The sequence below is a fragment of the Saccostrea echinata genome, unplaced genomic scaffold (genome assembly GCF_033153115.1).
Source record: "Saccostrea echinata isolate AGI-Se365-2 ecotype Australia unplaced genomic scaffold, CSIRO_AGI_Sech_v1 ptg000003l, whole genome shotgun sequence".
In the NCBI taxonomy this organism is placed as follows: domain Eukaryota; kingdom Metazoa; phylum Mollusca; class Bivalvia; order Ostreida; family Ostreidae; genus Saccostrea; species Saccostrea echinata.
In genome coordinates, this window is record NW_026889752.1 from 13,314,040 (window position 1) to 13,342,030 (window position 27,991).

General features: G+C 32.7%; 1 protein-coding gene across 6 annotated transcripts; it reads right to left on the reverse strand.

The window, feature by feature from the left end:
• Window positions 1–10,734: 10,734 nt before the first annotated feature.
• LOC133178596 (palmitoyltransferase ZDHHC14-like) lies at window positions 10,735–27,980 on the reverse strand. Of its 6 annotated transcripts, XM_061313319.1 has the most exons (12): window positions 27,570–27,980; window positions 25,243–25,403; window positions 23,835–23,990; window positions 23,484–23,621; window positions 22,527–22,575; window positions 20,433–20,535; window positions 17,366–17,475; window positions 17,099–17,228; window positions 15,897–16,026; window positions 15,099–15,152; window positions 14,701–14,747; window positions 12,738–12,861 (listed from the first exon to the last, which is right to left on the reverse strand). In XM_061313319.1, exons 1-11 carry the CDS (start codon window positions 27,815–27,817, stop codon window positions 14,731–14,733), a joined length of 1,296 nt encoding a protein of 431 aa, XP_061169303.1. In that variant the 5' UTR covers window positions 27,818–27,980; the 3' UTR covers window positions 12,738–12,861; window positions 14,701–14,730. The 6 variants fall into 6 exon arrangements, with proteins under 6 accessions (XP_061169304.1, XP_061169302.1, XP_061169307.1 ...); XM_061313322.1 differs by lacking the exon at window positions 15,099–15,152; XM_061313320.1 differs by lacking the exons at window positions 14,701–14,747; window positions 15,099–15,152 and having other exon boundaries at window positions 10,735–12,861; window positions 17,177–17,228.
• Window positions 27,981–27,991: the final 11 nt, after the last annotated feature.

A 27,991-nucleotide genomic window follows, 5' to 3' on the forward strand; every position in this document is an offset into this window, starting at 1 on the left:
GAATGAGGGCGTACAAGGCGAGGACAATACACCGCTCTGAGAAAAGACATTTCTACAATTCTAAAAGATCATGACAAGTTATTAGCGATTCTCTGTAACCGCTTAAACTTCTTTGCCACGCATGGTCACCGATTTTGATGAAACTTTGCCCATTATTACAACTTGACACCAGAAACATATATTAAATAAAATTTCGTTGCTATGTGTCTTGGTTGCCATGGTAACAGCCAGAAAAGTTGAAAAAATTGAGATTTTCAGCTACTTTGAATCTTTATTACGCCTTAATAAAGACTAAGAAAAACAAACAAACCATTCTCCCAAAAACATGACACCTTGTTGCCACTTATGCTATAAAGAAACTATTTAGAATTTATCTCTTAGTAAATGGTAACCATGGGTACATTTGGAATACATTATAGATGCTGAAAAATGCTGAAAAACGCTCAATATTCACCAATGTTAGATGTTACATGATCAAACTCAATCAACAACCTAAGAAAAACAATAAAAAATATTTGACCTTATGTAATTAGGTATTGGCAATATCATTCTAAAAATAACTTTCATGGTTGCCATGGTAACACAGCGTAACCATGCAAAATCTGTTGCTATGATTGGGTTAATGCTACTATCTTGAGGAAAAACAATAAAATTCATGACTAACACATATGCATCCTTGGAACCTTGCAACACCAACAACATAAGAAAAATTGGGATTAAATGTTACTTTGCATTGTAACCATGGAAACAATGTATCAGTCGTTTAAAGTGATATTTTTTGCTCCTTTAGGAATTTACTTACCTTTTAATCAAGAAACATATTATTTGACTCACCTTGAATACTACTTAACTGGTAGAACTAAAGTTGAATATCATATATTGATAAAGTTTATTGAAAAATACATCACTGTTGTTATGGTTACCAAGAAGGGAAAATGTTCAATTTTGTTAATTTTATATCAATATTAAACCCTATGTGCCAGCTTTTTGCATCCAGTTAGAGATTGGGTGGTAGTCAAAATTCAAAGTCAGGTTAGTTGTTCATATTTATCAATCATAAAAGTTTTGGGAATCTACTTACAAGGGTGCGTATCCAAGGAAACAGAATATTTTTCAGATTTTTATGCATATTTTTTCGGCTAATTTCCATAGCAACGCTCTATTTAAAGAATTGAGTTTGAATTTTTTGAAATGTGAAAATTAGGGTCACACCAATGCCTTTAAAAATTGATCATCAGTTACATAGAAATATGCTTTTTAAAAAGATAGGATAAGATTAAAACACTAAGAGAGTAAATTTAAAATCCTTTCGAGGTAAATAAACCATAGCAACCGTTGCCAACCTATAAGAAATATCATATTTCGTCCTTGGTATATGTTACAAGGATCTCTTGTCTATTATTTGCTGGCATTTCAACCTATAATTGTTTTTATTCTTAAGTATATGACTTTATAAAATTAAATGAACAAAATTATTACTTTTGAATACTTTGTTTCCATAGTAACGTATGTAAAAGTTGATTTACCAAACATGTTTATCATGCATTTAAGACCTCAGGCCTTCAACTTTCAGAAACAGTCATTGCCACTTGTTTGCTTTGCTGCAAACGTTAACTGGGGGACTCTAAACATGTTGAAAAATGCCATTTTTCAAACGTTAGGACATGTTGCTATGGTAACCATGACACGTAGCAACCAATTTTTGCCTGATTTGAGTTTACGGTATCAAAGACTTTTATCATAGAGAGTTTGGAGAAATTCTGAGACTATGCGTGCCACAGCTCCTATATAAAAGTTCAAGTCATTACAGAGAATGACTCTTATATTTTCAAAAATTGTATGATCATTATCATCTTTTTTCACATTTGCTTCCTTTACTTTATTGAATGAATTATTGTTAATTTATTTTCAATTTTGTTATTAAGGTATGTAAAAAGAAAAAAAAAATAAGAGCTTCACATATAATTCCAAAGCTCACGCTTAGGCGTTAAACTAAACGCGGTAACATTTACGCTACGAAATCTTCTTGTCGGTGATATGTGTGAGTGTGCTTTAAGTAAACGAATTTATTGAAATATATAATTTTTTCAGAAATGTTCTATTTTCATATAGTCTAAAATGGGTTCAGACTCGGAAACAAAAAATAGATTTTACTTTTACTTTTCCGTCATTTAAACATTAATATAGAATGGAGACTTGACCCATTCATTTTAAAATCATTTTTATGGCTCCAATAAACCTTTTTTCCACTTAATATTCTTAACCGTCAACTTTAAAAAGAAAATTATCAATCAATAAGTCATTCAATGAAATAAATGAATCATATGTGTTGAAGAAGACATTACTGACATCATTATTTTAGAAAAATATAATTTTTTCGTGAACTTTTAAAATTGAAAAATACTGTGTGTATTATCTCAGAGCTGGAGATTGTCATCGCCTTGTACACCCTCTTTCTTTAATTTGGCTTTTAATATTAACGCATCACGTATTCCTGCTTAGCAATTCCGTATAGTGAAAGAAAACTTATTCACTCTGAATTCTTGTTTTATTTTTACCTATTCTAAAAGTTTTTTTTATAGTATACGAGCTTGTTGATGGTTAACGGTAACTAAACATCTTTGAAATTAAAATTCAAGCTTTCCTGTTTCGATTAGATCAAAAATGACAATTTAACAATTTAAAATGACAATATACATGTTTCTGACAATTTAAAGTAACAATATGCATGTTTCTGTATATACTAAGAAAAAATCCCATTATCATGTTTATTTGTTCAATCATGTAGTGTGTGTTGTAATTATTCAAATAACAGGTACATAGATAACATAGGAATAAAAGGAGAAATTCTATGAGTTACTATGAATGTCTTTCTGGTCTTCATTTTATTTTCTATGGGCTCTTTTATATTAGTATCTTCTCCGTCTAATTCATTTGTGTCTTTTCACTATTTTGTAGTGCTCTGAACTGATGCTGCACATGCATATGTTGAAGAAATGGTGCTTATAGGTACTGATTCTGGAAGATAAAGATCCTGTTCAATCGACTGCATAGGTGTAGAAAATAGTAGTAGCTGCATGTGTGCTTAGTACTGGTGCTGGCATTTGAAACGGATTTTGAAAATTGGAGAATGGACAGTGATAAGCATGAATTTGAAGATAACGAACCGTATAATCAAGCTCAAAAGTCCATTAGAATAAAACAAATTGGGAGTAGAGCAAACATGGACCTTTAAAACATCAGAGGTGGGATCAGGTGCCATGGAAGAATCAGCATCCCCTGTCGACCGGTCACAACGCCGTGTGCTCCTTGTATGGTCGGTTAAACGGAAAAATCCCTAGACAATTCAGAGTGTATATAATGTCCTAACAATTTGTATGAAAAATGTCAGTCAACATTCAACTATTTGCTATCAAGGCCATTGTATCGACCATAGTGTTTGCAAAATGTTGACTTTTAACAAGATATGTTGATATCCGTGTATCATCAACTTATTTGTCAATAGCTTGCCTCGTTTTAGAAGTTGTTGGTACCCAGAACATGATATTGCGTATCGAATCAACTGGGAGACAAATTCCAAGGAGGTGCACCATGGTGTACTGCTATATGAATAAGGAAAGTTGACGATAGAAAAGTTAAAATCATCACGTTTATCATATAACTTAGTTGTCAGCTTGCCATTTATGCATTTCTCAAGTAAAATATCCAAATATGAAACATAAATGTCAGAGATTCTGTAGTGTATTATATTTCGAGTTCAGAGGGATTCATCAAATCAAATTAACGTCTAGGAATGAAAATGAATACTGTTAATTTATAAATAAAATGACGACGATATATCTAAAGACTACAGCTAGAGACTTGTTCTTTTCTTGTAGAATTTATGAATAATTCTGCATTATATGAAACAGATTCCATCTATCCCTATCTTCTGTCTAGGGACACGACAACCAGGGGAGCGGGCCTGGTAGAATCAGCGGGGAAAGAAAACCCTGTTAAGTTGTGCAATTTATACCAGTTGGAATTTCAGCTAATGGTTGGAAGACCTAATCTCCAAAAACTACATAGATATTGTCAATCAGAAACTCTTTTTAATAATTACTTTGGAGTACTTGTGGGTAGAATCAGAATGTTTTAAACAAAATAAATTTGCAGTTGGTGTGTGTTTGTCAATCTCTCTCTCTCTTCACGACCCTGGTAAGTATTCGTCAAAAATATCTGGGTGACAAAGTGTGCAAATGTTTACAGTACATATTGTCGCCGACGACAATATGTGCCGATGCATGACTCCACATTTTAAAGGGATTTGATTATATAAGTCGTTCTTGCATTACTGAAGCAGAGGAATTGGTATTGTGTTGATATGATTCTATCATGGATTTTGTCAGCTTCTAGATCTTTTATTTCTCTTTTTAAGATTCTCTTCCACTTGTCTCTTTTCCTGTCGAAAGTCCAATGAAATCGTTCCTGTCCTCATTCAAAATAATTAGTGCATTTCTCAATTTGGTAATTTTCAATTTTATTCAAAAATATAAATTACCTTCAGCTTTGTGCCCAATTCGATGGCAATTTGAACAGCTTGAGACTCTGATTCCACATGGTACTGATTCAATAACTAGTGCCAGTGGATTATTTTACACCTCTTTTTCAGTCAATACTTTCTTCTTTTCTAGAAGTGTTAATTATGTCTATCTAGAGACTTTTCAGTCTTACATATAAAGCTGAAGATGTTGGAGGTTTCACTTCATTTTGCGTAAAAGGCCCATGAAATTCTGCAAAAGGCAATTGATTGAAAAGTTTAAAATGAAACCTCAAAAGCAAGATCCAGCTTATTCTTCTGTAATAAAAAGGAAGGGCTGTTACTACATGTAGAGTATATAATGTAAGAAACAATATGAAAATACCTGTTTGATGAATGAGACAATACAGGTACTCATTTTTAGTTGATCAACAATGAAGAAAGAGTAATTATATTCTTGAGTTTTTATTATACTTATTCGCATTTATTATGTTGAAATACGGCAGCCCATTTAGGACCTATAAAAAAATTGAATTGGATATAACGAATTGTCGAATTTATTATAACGAATTCAATTCATTTTAACAATTTCTTTGAATTCGTTATAATGAATTTAATCTGTTATATTATCTTCAATATTTAAATATATCGATAACGCGTTATCATTTTTATTTTTAAGTTGTTCGATATATCTCATTGAACTCTGAAAATTAACAACACTGATATTTTACATCAAATTTTGAGTGTAGCTGACAATTTACATTAACTTTGAAATGAAACAACGGACAAATTTCAATCAGAAAAGTTCATTTGGGCCTCTCGGCATAAATCTTGATGTGAGATTATTGTTACATTGAAAGTTTAAATCTAAAGTTTAAACTCATCTATAACTATCTCTTATCTAATCTTTAGATTTAAACTTTTAATGTTACATTATTGCAAAGACAAAAAAAACCCAAAGCAAAACAAAAACAAACAAACAAACAAACAAAACAAAAACAAAACAAAAAAAAACAAAGAGTACAATGTTAACAATTACTTTTATATATAAACTGAAGGAGTCTTTCAGATTACAGGTATTTCAAACATTGATGAAAGTTTTAGTTTAAAATATATTTTTTTCATTATAAATGAATTGGATCGAACAGCAGGCATAAATGCCTATAATTGTTCTATGAAAGTTGTCTGAGTGGATGAAACTTGAGAGACCATTCGTGTAAAATACATGATTGATTTTCTTTGTTTTAAAGATGTTACTCTAGAATTTGTTAGCAGTATATTTTGAATGATTTATTGAAATAATTTGTTTGTACATGTTCATAACTCTTATTAACATTGTTTGTTACTTTGTTATTTTTGCATGCAGTATTAATTTGAAGATTTATGCTGCACTTTGTATCCTTTGTTTGACTTTAAAAGATAGGATGACTTTTTGAAGAATCTATTTTTTAAAAGATAAAATATGTTTAAATATAATAAATGTGTCTCTTGAGTGAAGTACTGTAACTCATTTAAAAAAGTGTTTGTCCCATGGCTACTTAATGCTAAAAAATGTTTTTGTCCCATGGTTTTCTTCCATGAAAAAATTCATTGTCCCATGCCTGTTTGTACCGGTCCCATCATTGTGATAAATTTTGCCTGGTCCCTTATGTTATCACATGTAAAATACAACAAAGCTGTTGGTTCGAGTTAGACAGGAATGTGTCTTTTTTAAAGGATAAAGTAAATAAAAAGAAACCTTGAAATGAAATAAATTATGAATTATAGAGTTATTGATGATAGTTATATACCATGATCAAAGGGAGGAAATCCATTTACATGAAAGAAAGAGGGCGTACAAGGCCAGGACAACCCCCGTTATGAGAGAATATATTTCTCAATCTCAATATTTTTCTAAAATTATGTTTTCAGCATCCTCTTCAACACGTTTGATTCATTTATTTTATTGAATGACTGATTGATTGATAACTTTTTTTAAAAGTTGACAGTTTAGGATAATTAGTGGTTAATGGGTTTATTAGAGCCACAAAAAATGATTTTTAAATATGAATGGGTCAAGTCTCCATTCTTCATTAACTTTTAAATGACGGGAAAGTAAATGTAATATATATTTCATGTTTCCAAAAAATGGAGTCTGCACCCATTCTATATGAAAATCGAACATTTCTGGAAAAAATTATACGCTTGAACAAACTTGCTTATTAAGTCTGGCACACATCGTAACGTAGTGGTTAACGCGTTCAGTCTTACGCCTAACCTTGAGCTTTGGAGAGATTTCGAATCACATTTGAAACTTTTTTTCGTTTCACATACCTGCAAAACATAGGTAAATAATAAACAATTATACATTCAATTTATACTTGCACATATTGTCGCTGGCAATATGTTGGGTTGAAGTAATAAGGATGATGATAATGATAATTAGATAAGTAAACAAGGAATAATGTATACAGAAAATTTTTTGCTCGGAAAATTGTGTCCAGGTATGATATGCCAAGATACCGGATTCTGGATTTATCTGATAATTCGGCATGTTCTTTTTTCTCGTTATATACATTTGGAGATTAAATGTTAATTTTCTGTTCATTAGTAATTATCTGGATTATATTTTTGTGTGATTTACATGTACTGAAATTATAGAGGTTGGGGACGACATTTTATAAGTCTCATTAAATCTGCTTCTGTAGAATTTGTATAATTCTGAATAGTCCGAAATATCTGACGTTTTCCAGGCTTTTTTCACGATTTTGATATTTTACGTACCAGGAAAACGTCAGAACCGGCGCCATTACGAAAACTGGAAATTTCGCCGTCTCCAAATCGGAGTTGATTTTTGATACCTGGGAACCGAATTAAATCCCCGTTTTCACAATTTATCAATAGCACAATGCTTCTAGTACTCGACAATATCGATGAAAAGAAAACATCGCTCATCATTTCGATACAGGACTTGAAAGATTTTAAAATGCACAAAATGAAAACAAATCTCGACAGTCAGATAAAATGTTTTCATATATTTTATAAACAAACCACAAAAACGATGTTGGTGAATACTAAAAGCATTGTACTATTGATAAATTGTGAGTTTGACATTTCATTCGCTTTGCAAGTATCGAAAATCAACCCGAGAATCCGCCTCTGGTTGGAGGCGGCGAATTCCCAGTTTTCGTAATGGCGCCGGTTCTGATGTTTTCCTGGCACGTAAAATGTAAAAATAGTTAAAAAAAAAAAAGTCAGGAAAACGTCAGATATTTCGGACTAAATTCTTAAGTGTTTCTTAATTCAGTCATATTGTGAAATTGGTTAAAACTTTTTTAGTGCACTGGATATCAGTGATCCCATTGAAAGGGATGAACGTTCTTTCTTTTTAACAAAAAGTGGGTGTTTGCTTGAACTTTCAGAAAGAGAGTGTGAGAGAATTTTCCTATTTTTTATGAATTTATATTAATAATGTTATTTGCACTTTTCTTCTCTTCAAAGTATTTCTTGTAATCATGTATATTCCGTCTGCCTCTCTGTGCATATTTTAGTGTGGGTCTCCCCTCAGAAAATATTTTTCAAAACAATACTTTGGCGACAAAGTTGCAGATGTTCACAGTACATATGATATTATCGCCGCAAACAGTACATGTATGTGCAGATGCTTGTGTGTACATTTTATTGTCCATTCTGCAGGAGGAAAAAAAGGCTCGTCTCGGTACCTATTGCCGGTAACAATATTTATCGATGGGACGACAATTAATACGTGCAGCGAGGGTAGGTACAAATTGTTTTGGCGACATGTGCAGAGCGACAATATGCACCGTCACAAGCCTGGGTATACCGTGAACAAAACTGTGTGAATTGTAACAATAAGTTGTGACACGATTGCGGTGTTTTTCTTTGAAGTTTGCTGTTCTGTATTAGCAATACAGAACGAGACTACAGTGGGCGGAGCTACTTTCCGTTCTGTCTTAGCCCTGTTTACTGTCTTGTATTAGCGAACTGTTCTGGGTTTTTTTTTTTGTATGTTGTTTAACGTCCCTCTCGAGAATTTTTCACTCATATGGAGACGCCACCACTTGCCGGTGGAGAGCTGCAAATTTTGTCCTATACTCGGCACTTACGGCCATTGAGCAGTGAGGGGTCTTTTTCGTGCCAGCACCTACTGCGACACGGGACCTCGGTTTATACGGTCTCATCCGAAGGACCGGTCTCCACGTCCCATAGTGGGATTCGAACCCGCGACGTAAGGATCAACTCCTTACTTCGCGACTCTAGAGCAAACGCTCTAACCACTGCGCCACGCGGGCGACGCCAATTGTTCTGTATCTAAAATACAGCAAGGTGTAAAAATAAATCTGATTCAATTATCAAAAGCACCTATAAATATTGTCCGAAATATCTGATGTTTTCCTGGCTTTTTTTTACGATTTTGATATCTTACGTGCCAGGAAAACGTCAGAACCGGCGCCATTACGAAAACTGGAAATTCGCCGCCTCCAACCGGAGGCGGCATTCTCGGGTTGATTTTCGATACTTAGGAAACCGAATTAAATATCAAACTCACAACTTATCAATAGTACAATACTTTTAGTGCTCACCAACATCGTTTTTTATGGTTTGTTTATAAAATATACCATCTGATGAAAACATTTTATCTGATTGTCGAGATTTGTTTTTCATTTCGTGCATTTTAAAATCTTGCAAGTCCTGTATCGAAATGTGGAGTGATGTTTTCTTTTGGTGAGTACCTTAGAAGCATTGTGCTATCGATAAATTGTGAGCTCGGCATTTAATTCGGTTTGCAAGTATCGAAAATAAACTCCGGTTGGAGAAGGCGAAATTTCCACTTTTCTTAATTGCGCCGGTTCTGACGTTTTCCTGGCACGTAAAATATCAAAATCGTAAAAAAGTAAGGAAAACGTCAGATATTTCGGACTAGTATAAACAGTAAATGCTGATTTTTTTCCTATTATAAATTTTGAAGAAATATTTCCTTAGGAATGTAAAATATCAAAATTTCTTAATCACTTTTAAAAAATTATTCCACACAGAATTTACACGTTATTTCGATCCAAACGAAAAGGAAAATTCGCAATTATGGAAAACATCCTATGTTGGATAAATTCCTGAAAACCTATTTGCTTTCCCTGCTTTTTGTGTCCCCTTCAAAATAGTAAAGCCAATGGGTTCGCGGATGCAGCATATACATTACGTGAAATTCGCACCCCCTCCCCCCATTTTCCACCCTTCTCGTGCAAACTCAATCAAGTCCATTTTTCAGGTTTTTTTTCTTAATTTCATCTTAAATCCTTATCGCTGACGACTGCCGCACATCTCTTTCACTTCGTTTTTTATGTCGCATTTCAATAAGAAAATAAAAATCCGTAACATCAAACTCCATCGAAAAACTGTCTGTATCGCCTGTATGTGTATCTATATTTTAAGACCCCTGAAATAAATTAGGATCAATCTCCATCTACAACAAGGTTAAATCGTCCACCTTATCAATTAAGACTGACTTCAAGTCTGTTACGTCTACCCCGTTGTCAAAACTAATCTGACTAAATCTTACGTTGTCCGTGGAAATATATATACTGCGGATGTATACTCCCCGTCGAGGCCTAATCTACAACTCTGGCGGAAGTTTGGATGCTGCACAGCTATGAAGTGGGCGGTGCTTTTTTTTTTATTGATCGTGTCACAAATCATTTAGAGAACTCGACAGGTTCTGTGTCGTAGGTACAAATTTGGGGGTGGAGACTCGTGCTACGCACTCGTCCACCCCCAAATTTGTATCTACGATACAGTACCTGTCTCGTTCTCTAAATAATACATTCAAAATAAATTTATGATCAAATCAAGTACAAATGAGTTTTAGAAGCTCACAATATCAGTCCAGGGTAGTTTATAAAGGATTTTTTCAACTGTTTACATATTTCTGAAAGTGGTTGTTTTTTTAAATACTTAAAATAAATGGCACTGTACTCGGGAACCTGTATCATCAACTTACTGAAGATTAAAAAATTAAAATTACATAATTTGTCCACAAACTGTAAGGTCAACCTTGACCTTTCCATTTGGTCAGTCCATGACTTTTGTCCTGCTAGTTGAGGTCTGAGGATCAAGTGCTGCAGCACTCATCTTACTGCAAGAAAATGGCAACATCCTACTGACACAAGAACTATGCAATTATTTTCTTTATCAAAGGAGAGAAAAACAAAATGTTAGAATCTAAATAAAAATCAGTTTATTCCATATCTTAGAATACAAAACTTAAAGATGATCACATTTACTTCTCAATTATAAACTGTATCATACAAACAATTTGATTTTGACGGATAACTTTTTGTCAACACACTCTTACTCATGTAATTGTAGTGATAAAATATAAATGTAATTGTAGTGATAAAAATAAATGTGACAAGAGACAAGCCATTTAATAACTCCTAAACATGAAGTCCAGGCTGGTTATTCATATTACGATATGAATTACTGCATGTGTCATGGTTAAGCATATACAAGTATATTTATATGCACAGTAACCTACAAGTCAATAATTTTGGAAATCTACACAATTTATCATAACTACTGAATCAAAAGCTTGGAAAACATCATAGCTAAGCAAAAGTATGACTGTTAAGAAATGATCTAATAATAGTATGTATTGGTGAAAAAGAAATGCCCCAGCGGCGCTCAATTACTGCAAACTCATCATATAAAATGTAAAATCTCCATCACCTATGCAGTTACATTTGACCTTTGCAGAGAGATCAACAGATCAAATTTTAAAATGCTGTTATGAATGTAAAATGAGCAGCGACTAGCTTTTTTTTTTTATAGGGAATACATATCAGCCCCTGCCTGTCTGACTTACACCACCATTATAATGTGACTGGATTGTGACATTATTTCAAATACATCTTAAAGTGTAGTCGGATATAAAGAACATAGACCAAATTTTTGTTCGTGTCAACATTTAAATACCAACAAAGTTTTAAAATTAACAACCTCTGCATTATTTTTAAGAAAACACATTTGTTGAACTAATACCCATGCACTATACATCTACAAATGATGTATAGTGCTGACCACTGCTATCTCAGATATTACAGAGATCAGAGGCATTCTGACTCAAAATAAAATCAAAACTTCTGATAACAAGATTAATTAAAAAAAACTTCTGTCACATCCAAAACAACTCGCTCCAGTATGACATCCCTCTATGAATGTAAGCAGTCAACCAGAAAATACAAGCACTCTTGGAAGAATGAATTAGGTGTATGATGACATTAGGTGTATCAAGACACCAGGTGTATAATGATACTACTACGAAAGAATAAAGATGGACTGAAATATTGAATGTTAGTAACTGGAATGTTTGTCCCTGCCAAAATCTATATGAAAAACTTCGTGTGGTGTCATTCATTAGGAATTAAATATTCAACAACTGGAGTCTATTATGTCTTTAAGATTTATATAACCAAATTATCTGTCAAACTTTGAATTAAAATTATATCTCTAATCTGGAGTACTTAATAGAAGTATATGCTTAATTTAAAAAAAAAAAAAATTCTTGTTCAAAAATTTGTTCCACTACATGCAAAAAGCTTTATAAGCTTAAAGTGAAATAGTTTACATAGTTATATGTATTCTTACATACACTGGAGATACAATATAGTAACTGCAATCTGCTAAATTTGGTAAATTCTATTCATGATCTTTTATTGAATTTTTTTCCCAAATTATGGATTTGGTTTTGTTTCATAAATTTCTTTCATGAAAAAGTAAAACATATTAGATGATTTTTAAAGCATTACGCAGATTTAGCCCTCACTTTTACAACAATAAATCTGTATTTTAGCAATAAACAGAACCTGATTTTAAATATTATATAACTTTCATAAATTTGTTCCACAATCTAAGTGACAAAACATTATCAATAAATTACAATATACATGATATATATGGCTGTACTTAGAGTACATCCTATGTCAATTTTTCAAACAGCACACATAAATATATTTGCAATCATAATCATTAATGTGCTTTTTTTGGTCACATGCATAATACATCTTCTCTACACACACAACAAAATTCATATAATAAAATCCAACTAAATTATCACATAACGTAAACAGACAGGAAGCATTCCCAGATACAATATACAAAGTAAGGTTCAGTGGATTTCATATGTAAATTGTCAAGGTGTAATCATGTGTTAAATGATTGCTGTTGTGTTTGACTCCCAGAATTGCTGTAAGGATCTCTGCTGCTCCAGCGACCCCCCTCTGATACATCTGTGTATGTCACACTTAGCGGATGCTGGGAATCTTTATATCCTATGACTGAACTGTTCCCTGTAAGAAGGTAAAACGTATTAAAAGTTCCATCTGACTGACAAATAAGTGCCAATACACTCTTCAACATAGGTTTTAAGTAACCACACAAAATAAACTGGACTTCATTTTGGTTAATTATGATCTATTATGATAGAAGAACAAAAACATAACTGTGTTAGTAGCAGAACTGCATTTATGTATTTTTTTAACCAAGAAATTGACAAGGGGACATTAAAACCCTCTCTACACAGTTTATAAAAAGGTTATTGCATATTACATGTAAACCAAACATAAAATGTATAAATGCAAAACTGAACTTTTAAATCAATCTCATATCTACATGCTTGTAATTTCTCCAAAACATTACATACTAGCTTTCAAGAAAAAAAAAAGTCACCCTGAAAAATTTTATAAAGAAAAACATTTTTGAAACAAAATTTTCCTTCTTTTCTCAACAGCTGTTCAGGTCAAATCTTCTCTAACTCAAGAATTTTCTGTTTCCCTAAAATATTACACACTTCTTTGAAATTTGATTTCCTACTTGTTCTGCCAGTGAGTGATAGTTGGTAAATGACTGTGGTCTTTGGGTATTACAAATTTTCTATTCATATATTACCATATGAGTTTAAATTTGTAGTCAAGTAAACAAAAAGAGATAAAATCACACAGATTTGCTTATACATGTCTATATAAAACTATCCATTAATTGATTAAATTTTTGTGTATTTCACAAGCATGATAGTTACAACAAACATCACAAAAACTCTTTAAAATATCTGCCTGCTGAGACACAGAAAAGAATAAAAGTCCTACAGCAAGTCTACAGACTCTGGGGGATTTCTATATATATATGTGGATGTATAATTATTATAAATCAAAACAAAAAAATCATATACATAAAACTTAATAAATATGTGATGCTATATTAAACAATAGAGAAAAAAATAATATTCTACAACTTTCACATGAAAGAAAAACTTTTCTTCTAAGCACAAAAAAGCATGAAAACATCAAATAAAAGCAATATAAAATACTATGATAATACATGTATATATTTTTGGGGGCCTTGATAGTCATCAGAGTATCATGAACACATATCATATGATCAAATTAGCCCCATCTTGGACTAAAACTCTGTATAAATGTAACATACATTGCACAGTATTGGTAGATGACTTCTTGTTCATCCATAAAATGCAGTAATACATCTATGATGAGGGATCAGTAGTAAGGAGATTTTCAAAGATAATGCATTTTCAATGTCTCATCCCCACCCTGAATCCTGCAATCTCGACCCATGGACCATAAATTTCACAATCCTTTGTATTCATATCAAGAACTGAAGAGAAAAATTTATGTAAAATGCCCTTTCAAGATGTGATCAATTTATTTCCATTTTAGGGATTGGTAGAGGAGTTAAAGCAATCTTATTCCCTGCTAGATGTAACAGTAAAGAATGCATTATCAACACATGATTAACTTTGCCCCAATCTGAGGCTAAAATGATGGACCCAGGGGTCAAGAATTTTACAATTTTGGTAGATGCTTATTACAACAGTGCTAATTATGATAACAGTTTGCCTGCTAGATCTCCAGGAGTAAAGAAAATTTTGTTGACTCTTTTTTTTTTCCTTTTGGCTCCACCCCACAGCCCCAAAGGACAGAGACTATGAATATTTCATGCCTTTATGTTCCTATTTACCAACAATAAAACGGATGGAAACACACAGCAACAGGTCAACTGACTGACTCAGGTGACCTAAAACTAAACACATCAAGGTTTGCAACTACTACTGCCTTTTGAACCCAAACTGATGTGGAACTGTAAAGCCACAGTAGGGGTGCGTGACTACTCACCTACCACCCCATTACCAAAGCAGTGACAAGTTAGGGGTGATGCAGGGCTGGAAGGAAATTGTTTATAATTAGCACTTGTTTATCTCATCTACTGTTATATTTTGATTTCCATCATTTCAGATTCTGTTTATAGAAATTTCTACATCTATTAGAGTTTTCATTCAGTCAAGGAATTTAGATATACTTTAAAATATGTCCAAATTCTCTCCCCCCCCCCCCCTCCCCCCTTTTAATTACCGGTAATATTGGTGTGTGTAACTATTTTTCCAAAAATTTGATCCAAATGTAAACTTTTATAATGAAGATCATGAAACTTCTAGTGTTAAGCAAAATTTAAATTCACAGAGGACCCACAACTGCCCTTATAACTGATTTGTGAGGACCATTACATAACTTACCATTCTGATAAGTCAGCTGTGTCATTGTCGTATTCCACAGGGGATTTTTACCCACTGTTACAAGCAGCATTAATAAAAGAACTCATCTTAGGAACTTAGTCATAAAATCTAGCATTCACTGATGAGCTACGATTTTTATACACTGTATGATTCTCTCATCAAGAATGGCATTTCACTACTACAAAGTAATCTCATTGGGTTTTAGTATTATACTCTGCTATTTGTGAAAAATCTTCAGAATACCAATAAACATGAAGTGATGCACACTATGTTTAAGGACCCTCTATACACTACAAATTAAAGAGTTCTAATTCAGTGGTATTTCTATGCAGTTAGAGTGATCTGCCCTTTGATCTAAAATAAAACAGAAATCTCCAGTGCATTACTCAATTTGAAACCAATTCACCATTCATAACTTTTTATCAGACTACCAGGTAAGATATATTTATTTTATCAGACCAAGATATATTAATTGTACACTTTATTTACGTGTAATTTTCCCCTCTAAGTAAGAAAAAGTGATTTTTGTTCACTGTTACTTAGTTGTCCTTGAACATTTTTCCTGAGGGTAAATGGCTGGTACCCTATGTTCAAAAATGAAATAGGTGATCTCAGAATTTACACCCTTATATGATAATTTTCTTAATGTCCAAAAGAAACCCCCATTTTTCAGCAGTGTATAGAGGGCTGTTAAGTCAATAAGAATTCAATTTAAAACCCAACATACAGAGATAAGATTTGTGACATGGTATACAGTGACACTATATGATACAAGTCCTAGGACACCGACAGACCTACCATTGGTGGGCGGGAGTCGGCTGTTGATTGACCCGTCCGCTGTCTGGTAACTTATCATCTGTTTCATCACCGGTCCCGTGCCATTACTTCCTGTCACATGGTTACCGGTGTTTGTTCCCACATTGTTAGTCTGTGAACAGTGACAAAGGTTTGTTAGTATTTGTGTACAAATGTTCAAAGGCAACAAAAGTTATTCCTTTTGTGTCATATAAATACCTTTTCAATTTACAATTTAATGAGCAATATCTTTTAGCCTATTCTACATTGAGACTTTTTATTTATGATACCTAGGTATATCATGTTATCACTAATTAATCTTTTCATTTAGAAAACATGTCATTTCATGGAGAAAGCTACAGAAATTTATGTTCTTATTAACGTCTTTCATCGAATTCAACAACAATCCTCCGAACCCCTTGAAATGAAGCCTACTCTCAAAAACACTATACTCTTGAACACGTAAACTGGGCCTCATTCATTTTCTGATATGTCATCTCATAGTTACCTAATATAAATTAATATTCCTTTACAAAATATAGAGCTTACATGTAAAAGTATAAGTACATATGTATAGGATTTAAAACTTCCATTCATTAACATTCTTTTACATTAGTTATAACATGTATTTAACTTTAACAATGTTATAATATTACAATACATGTAATATTATTCAAAACTTTAAAACTAAAGTTAATTCATAAAATACCCTAATAACAAGAAATATATTGTTTATCTAATAAAAACGTCTACCTATTAGCATTTATGAAAGGGGAATAACTCATTGACATTTGTTTTCAACTTGGAAAAACAGAAAATTGAGTTATTTCCCTTTTCAATACGTTGATAAAATTGATCAATGTGACAGTTTTTGACCTGATGTGGCGGTGCCTGAGAAACTTTTTAGTAATTTTTTTTGCCCTAAGTAATATATCAGACGAATAAATGGATGTACTGATCACTACAGGACACCTGTATAGTGGAACCCTGGTGAAATATGTACTTTTTAAAAATCATGAATATTTTGCCCATATCATTTTACGTGAAATAATTGTGTAATACAAACTATTGCTACTACAACTATGCAAGAAGTCAGAGTTCTACATTAGAGTTAATAATTTTGTACTATTTGTGGTTGCAGTACTTTGCTCTATGTGTGCATTAGCTATTTGGTGATGATAGTGCTGGTCAGTACAAGCTCACACCTTAGTATTGTTAGTAGATCCATAATATTCATGTTTAACATTGACTGCATTACTCTCTTTGCCAGTAGAAGCATTTACCCCTTGTGACTGTGAACTGTCAGGGATGACAAAACCTCGACGGTCTAACAGACTGAAAAATAAACACTCTAGTTAGACCAGGAACACACCTTAAAACTTAATAAGTCAATGATATTTTTCCTCCACTGTCAGTTATTTTTTTCAACAAATAAATAGTTCAGTAGCGTTAGTCTACTGCAGACCCCTTACCTTGGGGGAGTAGGACCACACAAAACACCCAGGCAGTTTCTAAATATAGATCCCTGACTGAAGGGGTTGAAATTGTCCTGCCCTCTCTTTGCAGAGTAGGAGCCTTTTATCTGAAAAATCAAACAACAGAATAGTTAATCACATCCTAAAATAACTGAACAGTTAATCAATATCAGAAAATAAAACAAGAAAATGTTTGATCACATCAAAGTAAGGATTTCATGATGACCTGTGATATAATGAATTGAAAAACACACTAATACAGTCAAACCTAGTTTTCTCAAACTCCATGGGACTGAGAAAAAACTTTGAGATATCTGAGAATTCAAGATATCAAGGATAAAATACTAAAGGAATATGTGGTTGGGACTTCCAAGTCACTTCGACATATCCATGGTACTTAAGATATCAGTGTTCGAGATACCGAACTGTATATGAATATAAATATCTCATTGTATGATATGGCTTTCATTGATAAATTGCAAGTATGTCATGGGTTCAAAATGCTAGCTAGGTTATAGATTGTCATTTAATAAATTTTTCTGAGAATTACAGATTTTTTAGACTTGAGTCTGAAACTGTGAATAATCAATTAATGTATTATATATATCTGGTCACTGGTGTTAAGATCAAGTTTCTCTCACCATTATACTGTCTGGGGGATCATATGTATCTGTAAATGACACACATCATGTCTACATTATGTTTTTATATCTCACCTTCAGCTCTTGAAGATTAGAGGCAATCTTTGAGTAGGAAATTCTACATTTTTTGATTATCTATCCCTTTCATTTTAACCTCATCAAAATAATTATGACACATTCAGATTAAATGCAATCTATCAGCAAAACATACTTGGTCATTTCTTTGTACCCTTCTCTCCTAAATTGCCATAGGGGGAAAATATGAGTATCAGTTAAAACCCTGTCAAATTTTATGCTGAATTCTTTTTCCTTCCACTGGTTCAATCTTAAAATTGAGACCTAGAAGAAAAACTTTTATGTCATACGCAAGAACATTAGCAAGTTTTTCTTCACTGCAATCAACATTATCAAAATTAGAGCTCAAACTATTTTGTGATTTATCTCAGCATCTCATAGTAACATGACCTTGATCCAATCCAATGACCTTGACATACATGTAAGACAGATCTAAAAATTATGTCTAATAACCTACAGAAGTGAAGCACATTTATGTACAGCTTACATTCTATGAGGAATATAATTTCATCATGTCACTTTGGCTATTTGATGACCTTAAATCAGATCATAACCCTAAACTAGGAGAAATCAATACTCTACATTGACCAAAAATTATTTAATTCATTTCAAACATAATGAATTTACAGCTTGGACAGGCTTTCTAATGTTAACATTTCTTTCCATTGTAAAAAATGGATTGAATTGTCTTTATAAAAATGTTCATGTCATAGGTAATATCAACTTTAAAGTAACAGGTAAACCATTAACAAGAGGTCCATGGGCCACATTGCTCACCTGAGCACATTGGCTAGGCAAAAGCATAAATCAGTTCAGTATTAAAAAGATTACTGGGGGGGGGGGGGGGGGGGGTGCTTGAATTTTAAACTACCTGATGATGCTTCCATGTCAATATAACAAATGGTTTTGTTGTACTTGAGAAGATTTTAAAAAAAATTCCCCATATATTCCTTTGTAAAAATTGGATCCCCCATTGTGGCTCCTCCCTATCCCAGGGGTCATCATCTGAACAAACTTGAATCTACTCTACCTGAGGATGCTTCCATATCAATATGACTAAACATAGCTTTTCTGTTCTTCAGAAGAAATATTTTTTCTATATGTTCTTATGTAAAACTTTCGACCCCCCACTGGGCCCCACCCTACCCCCGGGGGTCATCATTTGAACAAAATTGAATTTACACTACCTGAGGATGCTTTCATATCAAAATGACTAAACATGATTTTCAGTTCTTGAGAAGAAGATATTTTCCTATATGTTCCTAAAAATTTTCAATCCCCCCAATATTGTGGCACGACCCTATCCTCAGGGGTCATCATTTTAACAAACTTGAATCTACACTGCCTGAGGATGCTTACATATCAAAATGACTAATCATGGCTTTGCAGTTCTTCAGAAGTAGATATTTTCCTATATATTTCTATTTAAAACTTTGATCCTCCTTAGTGGCCCTGCCCTACCCCCCGGGGTCATCATTTGAACAAATTTGAATCTACACTACCTGAGGATGCTTCCATATAAATATGACTCATCATGGCTTTGCTGTTCTTGAGAAGAAGATTTTTAAAGGTTTTTCCTATATATTTCTATGTAAAACTTTGATCCTCCATTGTAGCCTCGCCCTACCCCCGGGGTCATGATTTGAACAAACTTGAATCTACACTACCTGAGGATGCTTCCACATGAGTTTCATCTTTCCTGGCCCTGTGGTTCTTGAGAAGAAGATTTTAAAAGATGCTATTAATTTTTCACTAATTCTTTATTATCTCCCCTTGAAAGAAGGCGTGGCCCTTCATTTGAATAAAATTGAATCCCCTTCACCCAAGGATACTTTGTGGCAAGTTTGGTTGAAATTGGCCCAGTGGTTCTTGAGAAGGTCGAAAATGTAAAAAGTTTACAGACAGACAGACGGACAGACAGCTAGACAGACGGACAGACAGACGGACGCCGGACAAAAAGTGATCAGAAAAGCTCACTTGAGCCTTCACTTGAGCAGCTCAGGTGAGCTAAAAAGTGTAAAACATCAGACAAACCGGAATAAACAATGTCTCCTCCATAGTAGACAAAAATAATTCTGATATCCATATATTACCACATACAGTCAAACCTTGTTACCTTGGACTCAAAGGAATTGAGAAAAAACTTCAAGATATCTAATGGTTCAAGATATTGAGGTTTATATACATTAAGAAAAAGTGGCTTGGACTTCTGACTCACATTGATAAATCCACGGTTTTGAGATAACAAAGTTTGAGATAACAAAGCTCAACTGTATTTTACTCAAGAAGAAGATATGCTGTGCAAAATATAAAAGCAAAGTGTTGGAGAAAAAAGCAGTGGTACTTACATCTTCATTGGTGGTTTGTTCTGAAGCTACTAGATATGTATGAAATCCTGCTAAGCCCACCACTGACCACACAGAAAAGAAACAGATAATGGCCTCTATCACAGTAAAACAAAGTTAAGGAAAATACAACATCGACAACAGGATTAAAGCATCTCAAATAAATCACATAGAAAAAAGTGGGGTACTTTTTATTGTACACAAAATTCTCAGCAGGTTCTTTTTACTGAACAAAATAAATTCATTGACTATAAATTCCTTAAAAATAACCCTTCTTTTAGCTATACATGTGTGTTATATACCCAATCCAGCATAAAGCATAGCATAGTTGATGAAAAAAATAAAATGTACAAAAACATCGAAAGCAAATGTACAGTGTATTTGGTAATTCTGTGAGCACACCAAAATGTAAATGCTGATATAAACATGAATAATAAAGTGATAAAAATTAAATGACAAAATTCAGCACACTGGGAAGATAGGAGAGTTACTCACATCTTCATTAGTGGTTTGTTCAGATGTAGCTAGATAGGTATGGAACCCTGCAAGACCAATGATTGACCAGACCGAAAAGAAACATATGATAGCCTCAATGATGGTAGAATAATGGTTAAGGAGAATGTTTCCTGTCGTATAACTAGGACAAAGACCGATTTCTTCAGAAATCCATCATTTCCTCACAAGGGAGATATTTTAGTAGCCATTTTCAGAATCAATTAGTTTGTCCTCAAGTGTATTAATTTAAGCCATTCAATACATACTTTTTGTATGGTTATTTCTTTCTCAATGTCTTTCATTTTCAAAAGAAAAATACTTTGTCAATAAAATTCTACTTTACTTCAAACTGGTTTTCCTCCCAAATATCCTACAGTTGATTTTTATTTTTTGTTGGTAATTTTTTTTTCTTAAAATGAAAATACTAGAAAGTAGTCTGGCAACCTGAACTATTTATATAAAATCTTGTTAATTTTTTACAATATCAAAAATTAAATTAATTTGACTTCATACAAAAACCGCCTTTCTAGAAATACTGAAAATCTAATCTCATCCCCTACTTCACCCTTCTTCCTAGTCGTGCTCTAAAGAGTTTACCTCAACAAGCATATCTATCTGTCATTTCATATCAAAGTCACAGATTCTTAGACAAATATTGATTTCACTTTATATACAATATAGAACTGATGAGATTCTAAAGACAGACTCCAACAACTCATATAGAAATATTGATCCCTCTACTCTTATCAGTATTTCAGCAGCACTTTATAGCTTACAGACCAGGCTATTCTTGTGTCAGCCATTGTTTGGTCAGTTCATTTGATCTGCTGGATTATCCAATTCTATAACGGACAAAAAATGAAGATGAGTTATGAATTTTCTCTTTTGCATTTCCATAAATACTGCAGAGAAGTATCCGAGGTGACCTCAATGAAAATTACTAGAAATAAATGTCACAGCTCTATCGAATCATATACATTGTATGATACAACATATGCAGTTTGCAAAGCAGCGTTCCTATTTCAGAGAGATAGTTTCAGTTGTGTTGGATATAGTTGTACAAGCCCCCCCCCCCAAAAAAAAAAAAAACCTCACACACAAATCAATGAGATAAATGCACTTTGAAAAAAATGACCTGAATGTGAAATATACACAATGTATGTATGTATGTATGTATTGTACATCTTCCAATAAGAGCAAAGAACTATGCATGTCTGAAGATGTGTCCTTACACCACTGACATCTGACAAGAACAAGGAAATAATTTTAGAAGATGTCTGAAATGAACATCCAATTCATCACAAAATGCTCTTTATCTCTTATCATGAAAGAAGGAAAGCTTATAGAATATCCTCTATAGCTATAGCAATCCAATCTACTCCTTAACATCCTGAGGCCAAAGATAGTAACTAGAGGATGAAGAAATTAATTCACTTTTACAGTGTAATCTGGTTTTAGGTCTTCAGAAACCTCATAAAATCATTCTCCAATTTTATTCAAATCCTTCTCATGTATAGCAGAGCAGCTAAAGCTTTATTTTACTGAAAGGAGTCTCCTAATTATAGACAGAAATTGCTAAGGACAATGTTGTAAAAAGGATATCTAGCAGGGGAGTCTCGCATTGCATGTAAAAAATTGTCTTCCTGTGAACCTGAAACAAAGAAAAGATCATGTCATCCATGCAGAAAAAAAAATATTACTACTACACATAAAAACATGTAGTTAAAATAAACTCTTATAGTATATTATTTCGTCCTTTTAATTTATAGTCATCAGAGTGGTCCTCAAATATTGGTTTATTTGCCATACCTGATATTAATTCTATCAAGATCAATAGTGATATAGAGTTATGCATTCACTTTTATTTAAAAAAAAAATGAAGGTCATTGCTATTTAAAAGTACTTAACATGTGACCATAACAATGTTGCTCACTATATAAACAAAATTACAGGATTTCATCACTTAAAATTTTTCGTCTTTCCTGACCTGATCTACTTAATGTTTGTGCCTTATGTAGATTGTGGTCTGATATCAAATCACAAAAGATATATCTTAAGACTTCCCCTACATCTTTCTTTTATTTTGCCAGAAGACTGTGCAGATTTCATTTGTTTATTCTTAAAAATCGACAACATTTGCCAAAAGCATCTATTGTACATTTTAGCTCATCATAAAACATGGTTATGATAATCTGTGTTGCTTCAAAGGACAGATGCCCTCAAACCACCTTACAACAAAGTGTACTTATAGAACTAGTGTAAACATTCCCAAGTAGATCTGCTTTGTTACACAGTTGTTATTACAGATCATTCCTACATGTAAATTTACAGGTGCATTATTGCTATTAACAACAACAACAACAAAAATCTCCTAATATTAATTACCCAAATCCCCACAATCATTATTCAATGTTAATAGTATTTAACCTGTAAAAATTTTGAAGATGTAGGAAAATGCACTAAAATTATGCTTTGTTCACATTTTTTTTTTACTATGCAGTTTGTGCAAGTTTTTGAGATTTCTTATTGAAATATATTTTTGTAAAAATGGCAACTTACGTAAAATGAGGTGAGTAAGCACACAGGCGAATATATAGATACAAAGTATGGATAGGGAGAGAATAAATAAATAAAAGTAGCGATAATTCCTCCTTCCAACACAGTTCCCCACCCAGGGGCAGTGGTGATCAAATCTCTCTGAAAAGAAAAACATCAACAATGAAAAAAATTTCCAATGCATTAGAGAATTCTGCATGATAAGTTATAAATTAGGACATGAACATGATAAAGGAATTAAGAGATATTTGTCATTAATATATTGTAATCATGGTAATAAAATGTCTTGAAAAAAAAAAAAACCCGATGAATTCTGTTTTATGTATATGTTTTCTCTGATAACGATCAACTTACCGACACAATTATCACAAAGGCTGCAGTGTGAGGCTCGCGGCGGTCGGAATATTTTGCATGTAAAACAGTACTTTAATTTGACAACTTGTCCCTTAATAACTACCTCCTTGGTTCTTGGGGGTGGGCGGTATGTCCCTGGGGTAGAATTAGGGACCTCTGTTATAAAGAAATACATTACATCAATACCAATTAAGTCACATATAACAGAAAATGGATTCCTTTTTTGTTTTGTTGTTTATTGATAACCAAGTAAAGATAATTATTCACTTTGTATTCAAATTTAATGTCACTTAGGAACTGCCCAAAACAAAAGAATGTTAACTTCCTAAATTAATAAAATTTAATTCATTAAATATTAATTTATTAATTAAATTAAACACTGACAGACAACTTGATTTAGGGTGATTCTCCTCTCTCTAAGCTATGTACATTTATTGGGAAAACTTACTTATAATTTATGCGGCCCATATGAATTCCTTAATTTCTTAGTTTCTACTCACTAATATGTTACGTTTCATTTATAAATTGTACATTTGACTCAGTTTATACAGCAACATATATAATTTATACCTCATTTACAAAAATATTGGTTTGAAAGAATAATCTGAACTAGAACTTGAGGTCTATAATTAAGTGTACCATAAAAATATATATACAATATAAATGCCTAGTAACTAATATTGCTTTAGGTAATAATTATTGGAAACGTGATATTCCCATGATATTTACCTTCTCCTTAAACAGGTATTATTATACAAGGTCCTAATTGCTAACAAAAGACCCATAATGAAGTGTTATTGACTTTCTGTAAGCGTCAACAGGTAAATATTCTATACTTAGCCTGTTATATAAGAACTTCAAAAGCATTAACCCTGGTAATAACTATATGATAATTGTGATTAATACCTCATTTTATCTGTTATTGCAGCATTCTTTTATTAATTTTAGTCTACCTGAAAACACTGGTGTATAGACGTAAGAATTCTGTACATTTTTTATTCAATGTACTAGTAACTTAGACATGAGGAGGCATCTGTAATCAGTATACACATCAAAAAAATCTTACACATAGCACTTCTAAATAAAGGATGAATTCTTTAAAAAGGTTCCATAATCCGAGCACGTCACGTTTTCCTAGTGCTGTTTTTCACACGATTTTGTTTATTACAGTTAACTAATAAAATTTCTTTTCAATGAACATACAGTCAAACACACATAAAATAGACAGTAAAGGATGAAAAGTTTTGACTTGTTATCAAAAAAATTAATGTATTATATCTAATAATTTCATAATATGTTTTAAAACTAGTCTACAGGAAAAGAGAATCACTTCACTTCACATGTGAATTGAACATAAGTGTTTTTGATATATGTATGTTTTACTGTAGTGAGGACACACTAGACCTACCTATCTGTCTCTCAATATCTGCAGCCTCATCCGGCGAGGCCCTGGGTATCACTCCCGGATCACTAAAACTTGTTCTGAACAGGGTAGACATTACAAAAATAAATAGGGCAATTCCAAATGCTGGAATGGCTGGGGTGACATTTCTTGCCAGGTATGGGCAGCTGAAAGAAAAAGAAATCAAAACTTAATCAAGTCTCATACGGAATTAAAATCACTGCATTTCTAATGATAAACAGGTTACAAAGTTTGAAATTAATTTTTGCTGACGAAACTTTAATCCAGTGTCTTATATCAGAAAGCTAACTTAGCAAGGGTTTATATAATTCATACTTTTTGAGTAAATATCAGTAATCATAGATTATTTTGTTAAATTCTTGCTTTGAAATGTGTTTTTCTTTTCTTTCTTTTCTTTCTGAAGTTATAACAGTCATTGTACATTAATGCCTCTCTTACTTAAGGAGAATTTTTCATTTCAATGGACATAATTACATAAGACATCAAAGAAAATCATGTCTGTTTTAAGAGTGCTGCATGTTAATATTTATTATTATGCTTGTACTAGTTGTAGCTAGAAATGGGAGTCATACTTCATTTAAGTAAGCTACATTAAGCTGTTAAGGATAGACATGTACATGAGGATTACAACTAAACATTTGCTATTGGCAGAAATGATTCCCCAACCCCTTCCCACCCTCCCAAAAATAATACAACTTAACATGAGGAGTAAAATGAGAAATCTTTCCTTTTCAGCTATTCATTTTATGGAAATGAATATAATACCAGATAACAAATCTGAAATTGACTGATTGGCTATCATGCCAGTGTGCAAAAGTCTGCATGCAATTCATGGGAAGTGATGGAAATCAAATGGGTTTATTCTTTATTTCCATGACTGTAAGCAATACATCTACCCAGACCTAAGAAAGATTCAGCTCTGTTATGCTAGAGGATGTTACATGCTTGATCTATAGCATAGAGCATAAACCTAGTAAGCACAAGGGCCAAATCTTATATATATTTATTTCATTTAAGGAATAATTGTCCAATTTTGGTGTTCCTGAGATAGAAAAAAAAAAAAAAAAGAATTGTTTTCTTTTAAATTGTTGTATTAAATTACTTATCAGGATATAATGTTAATTCCTTTAAGAATAAATCCTAAACATGCTAAATACACATATAAGTTTAAGAGAAAAAAATTACTGTAAAATATGCTCTCCCATAACTGCTATATGTTTCATCACTCATGCAGTGATTGTTTTTTGGTTTTTTGTTTAGTTCTCTAACATAGTATTTAAGAAGCACTAGTCCAGCCAGACTAAAGCCTAAAAATCTTGGTGTCAAACCCTGCAAGATTGAGTGAAAATGAACGTGGTATTTGTTATTTATGTTGAATTGTTCAAATAAAAATTTTCACCGATTTTGAACTTGAATAACCCAACATTTATATAGTTAAACTGACTTTAAACTGTGTCTGATATTTAAATGCGGAGTCCGTAAATAAATCGGTTATTGTTTTGAGTTTCTGATATCTATGAAATGCATTTGATTTAAATTGTGTAATTTACAAGAAAGTCCTATCTTTATATAATGTAATAAAACAAGTAGAAAGATCTTATTAATTTTAGTTAGTCTGAATTAACTTATCAAAAATAGGCCATATATCACTTAAAGGAACTCTAAGTTGCCAGAGTTGGAGAAAGAAAAATTGGTAACTAACTCACACAAATTATGGAACCTACATGTCTCTCCTAAGTTCTTCATCATGTTCATGTATTGTACATATCCTACTGCATGATACCTCTATTGTCCCAGTCCTACTGAGCATTGAGTAAATATTACTTTGCTAAAATTTCTACTGTACAATATGACGAAATATGAATTGCAGTCTGTCTAATATAAACATTTTTCATCTGACTGAGATAAATGCCGAAATCAAACAAGTCAAAGTATTTTGCCACAAAACCAAATTTAAATATATAAACATGACGACTATAACTGTACATGTATTTCCTGTTAACATGGTTAACAGAATATTCAGTTCCATCCTGGTAAACTAGGTAGGGACTTTACATAAGTAATCATTTTTTCTGTCATGAAATATATTTTTTGCAGTATAATATCAATATATGATTTTTTGTGTGTCTGCGTCAGTTACTCTATACATGAAAATGATATTTATTTTTTGGAACAGTTGAATCTCATCTCTTAAGCTCTTTGAAAAAAAAATCTACAATGTCATTTAAAAGGTGAAGTTATTAGAGATGTTAGACAGACTTAATTAAACATTACTCTACTAAATGTTACTACACAACACCCAAATCACTCACTCGAATCCAAAAAATAAACCACTTGTCACTACGATTAATATACAAGTGAAGTAGAATATCCCAGTATTCCGTGCCATCATGATCCGCCCATTACAACAGAATTTGTTCTTCCCAGGAAACACTTCCCACTTTCGAGTCATTTTTTTCGGCATTTTCTTTGTCGAGCCTGTGTCGGAATATTCGGAAACCCTGTCCGTGGCCACGGCAACATAAGAGTTTTCCTTCACTGGGAGAGGAGATGTATCCATTTCCCAAGGTGAGCTTTTATCGGAAACCTTGTCATTGCAAAGTCTGTGTTTCTACAAAAACAGAAAATGACAAGATGAACATTACTTGAGGAAACCCTAAGGCCACACTCGGTTATTTCGACATGATCTCGTTCCACAGGAAACCATTCTCTTGTTGTTGATAATAAATTATTT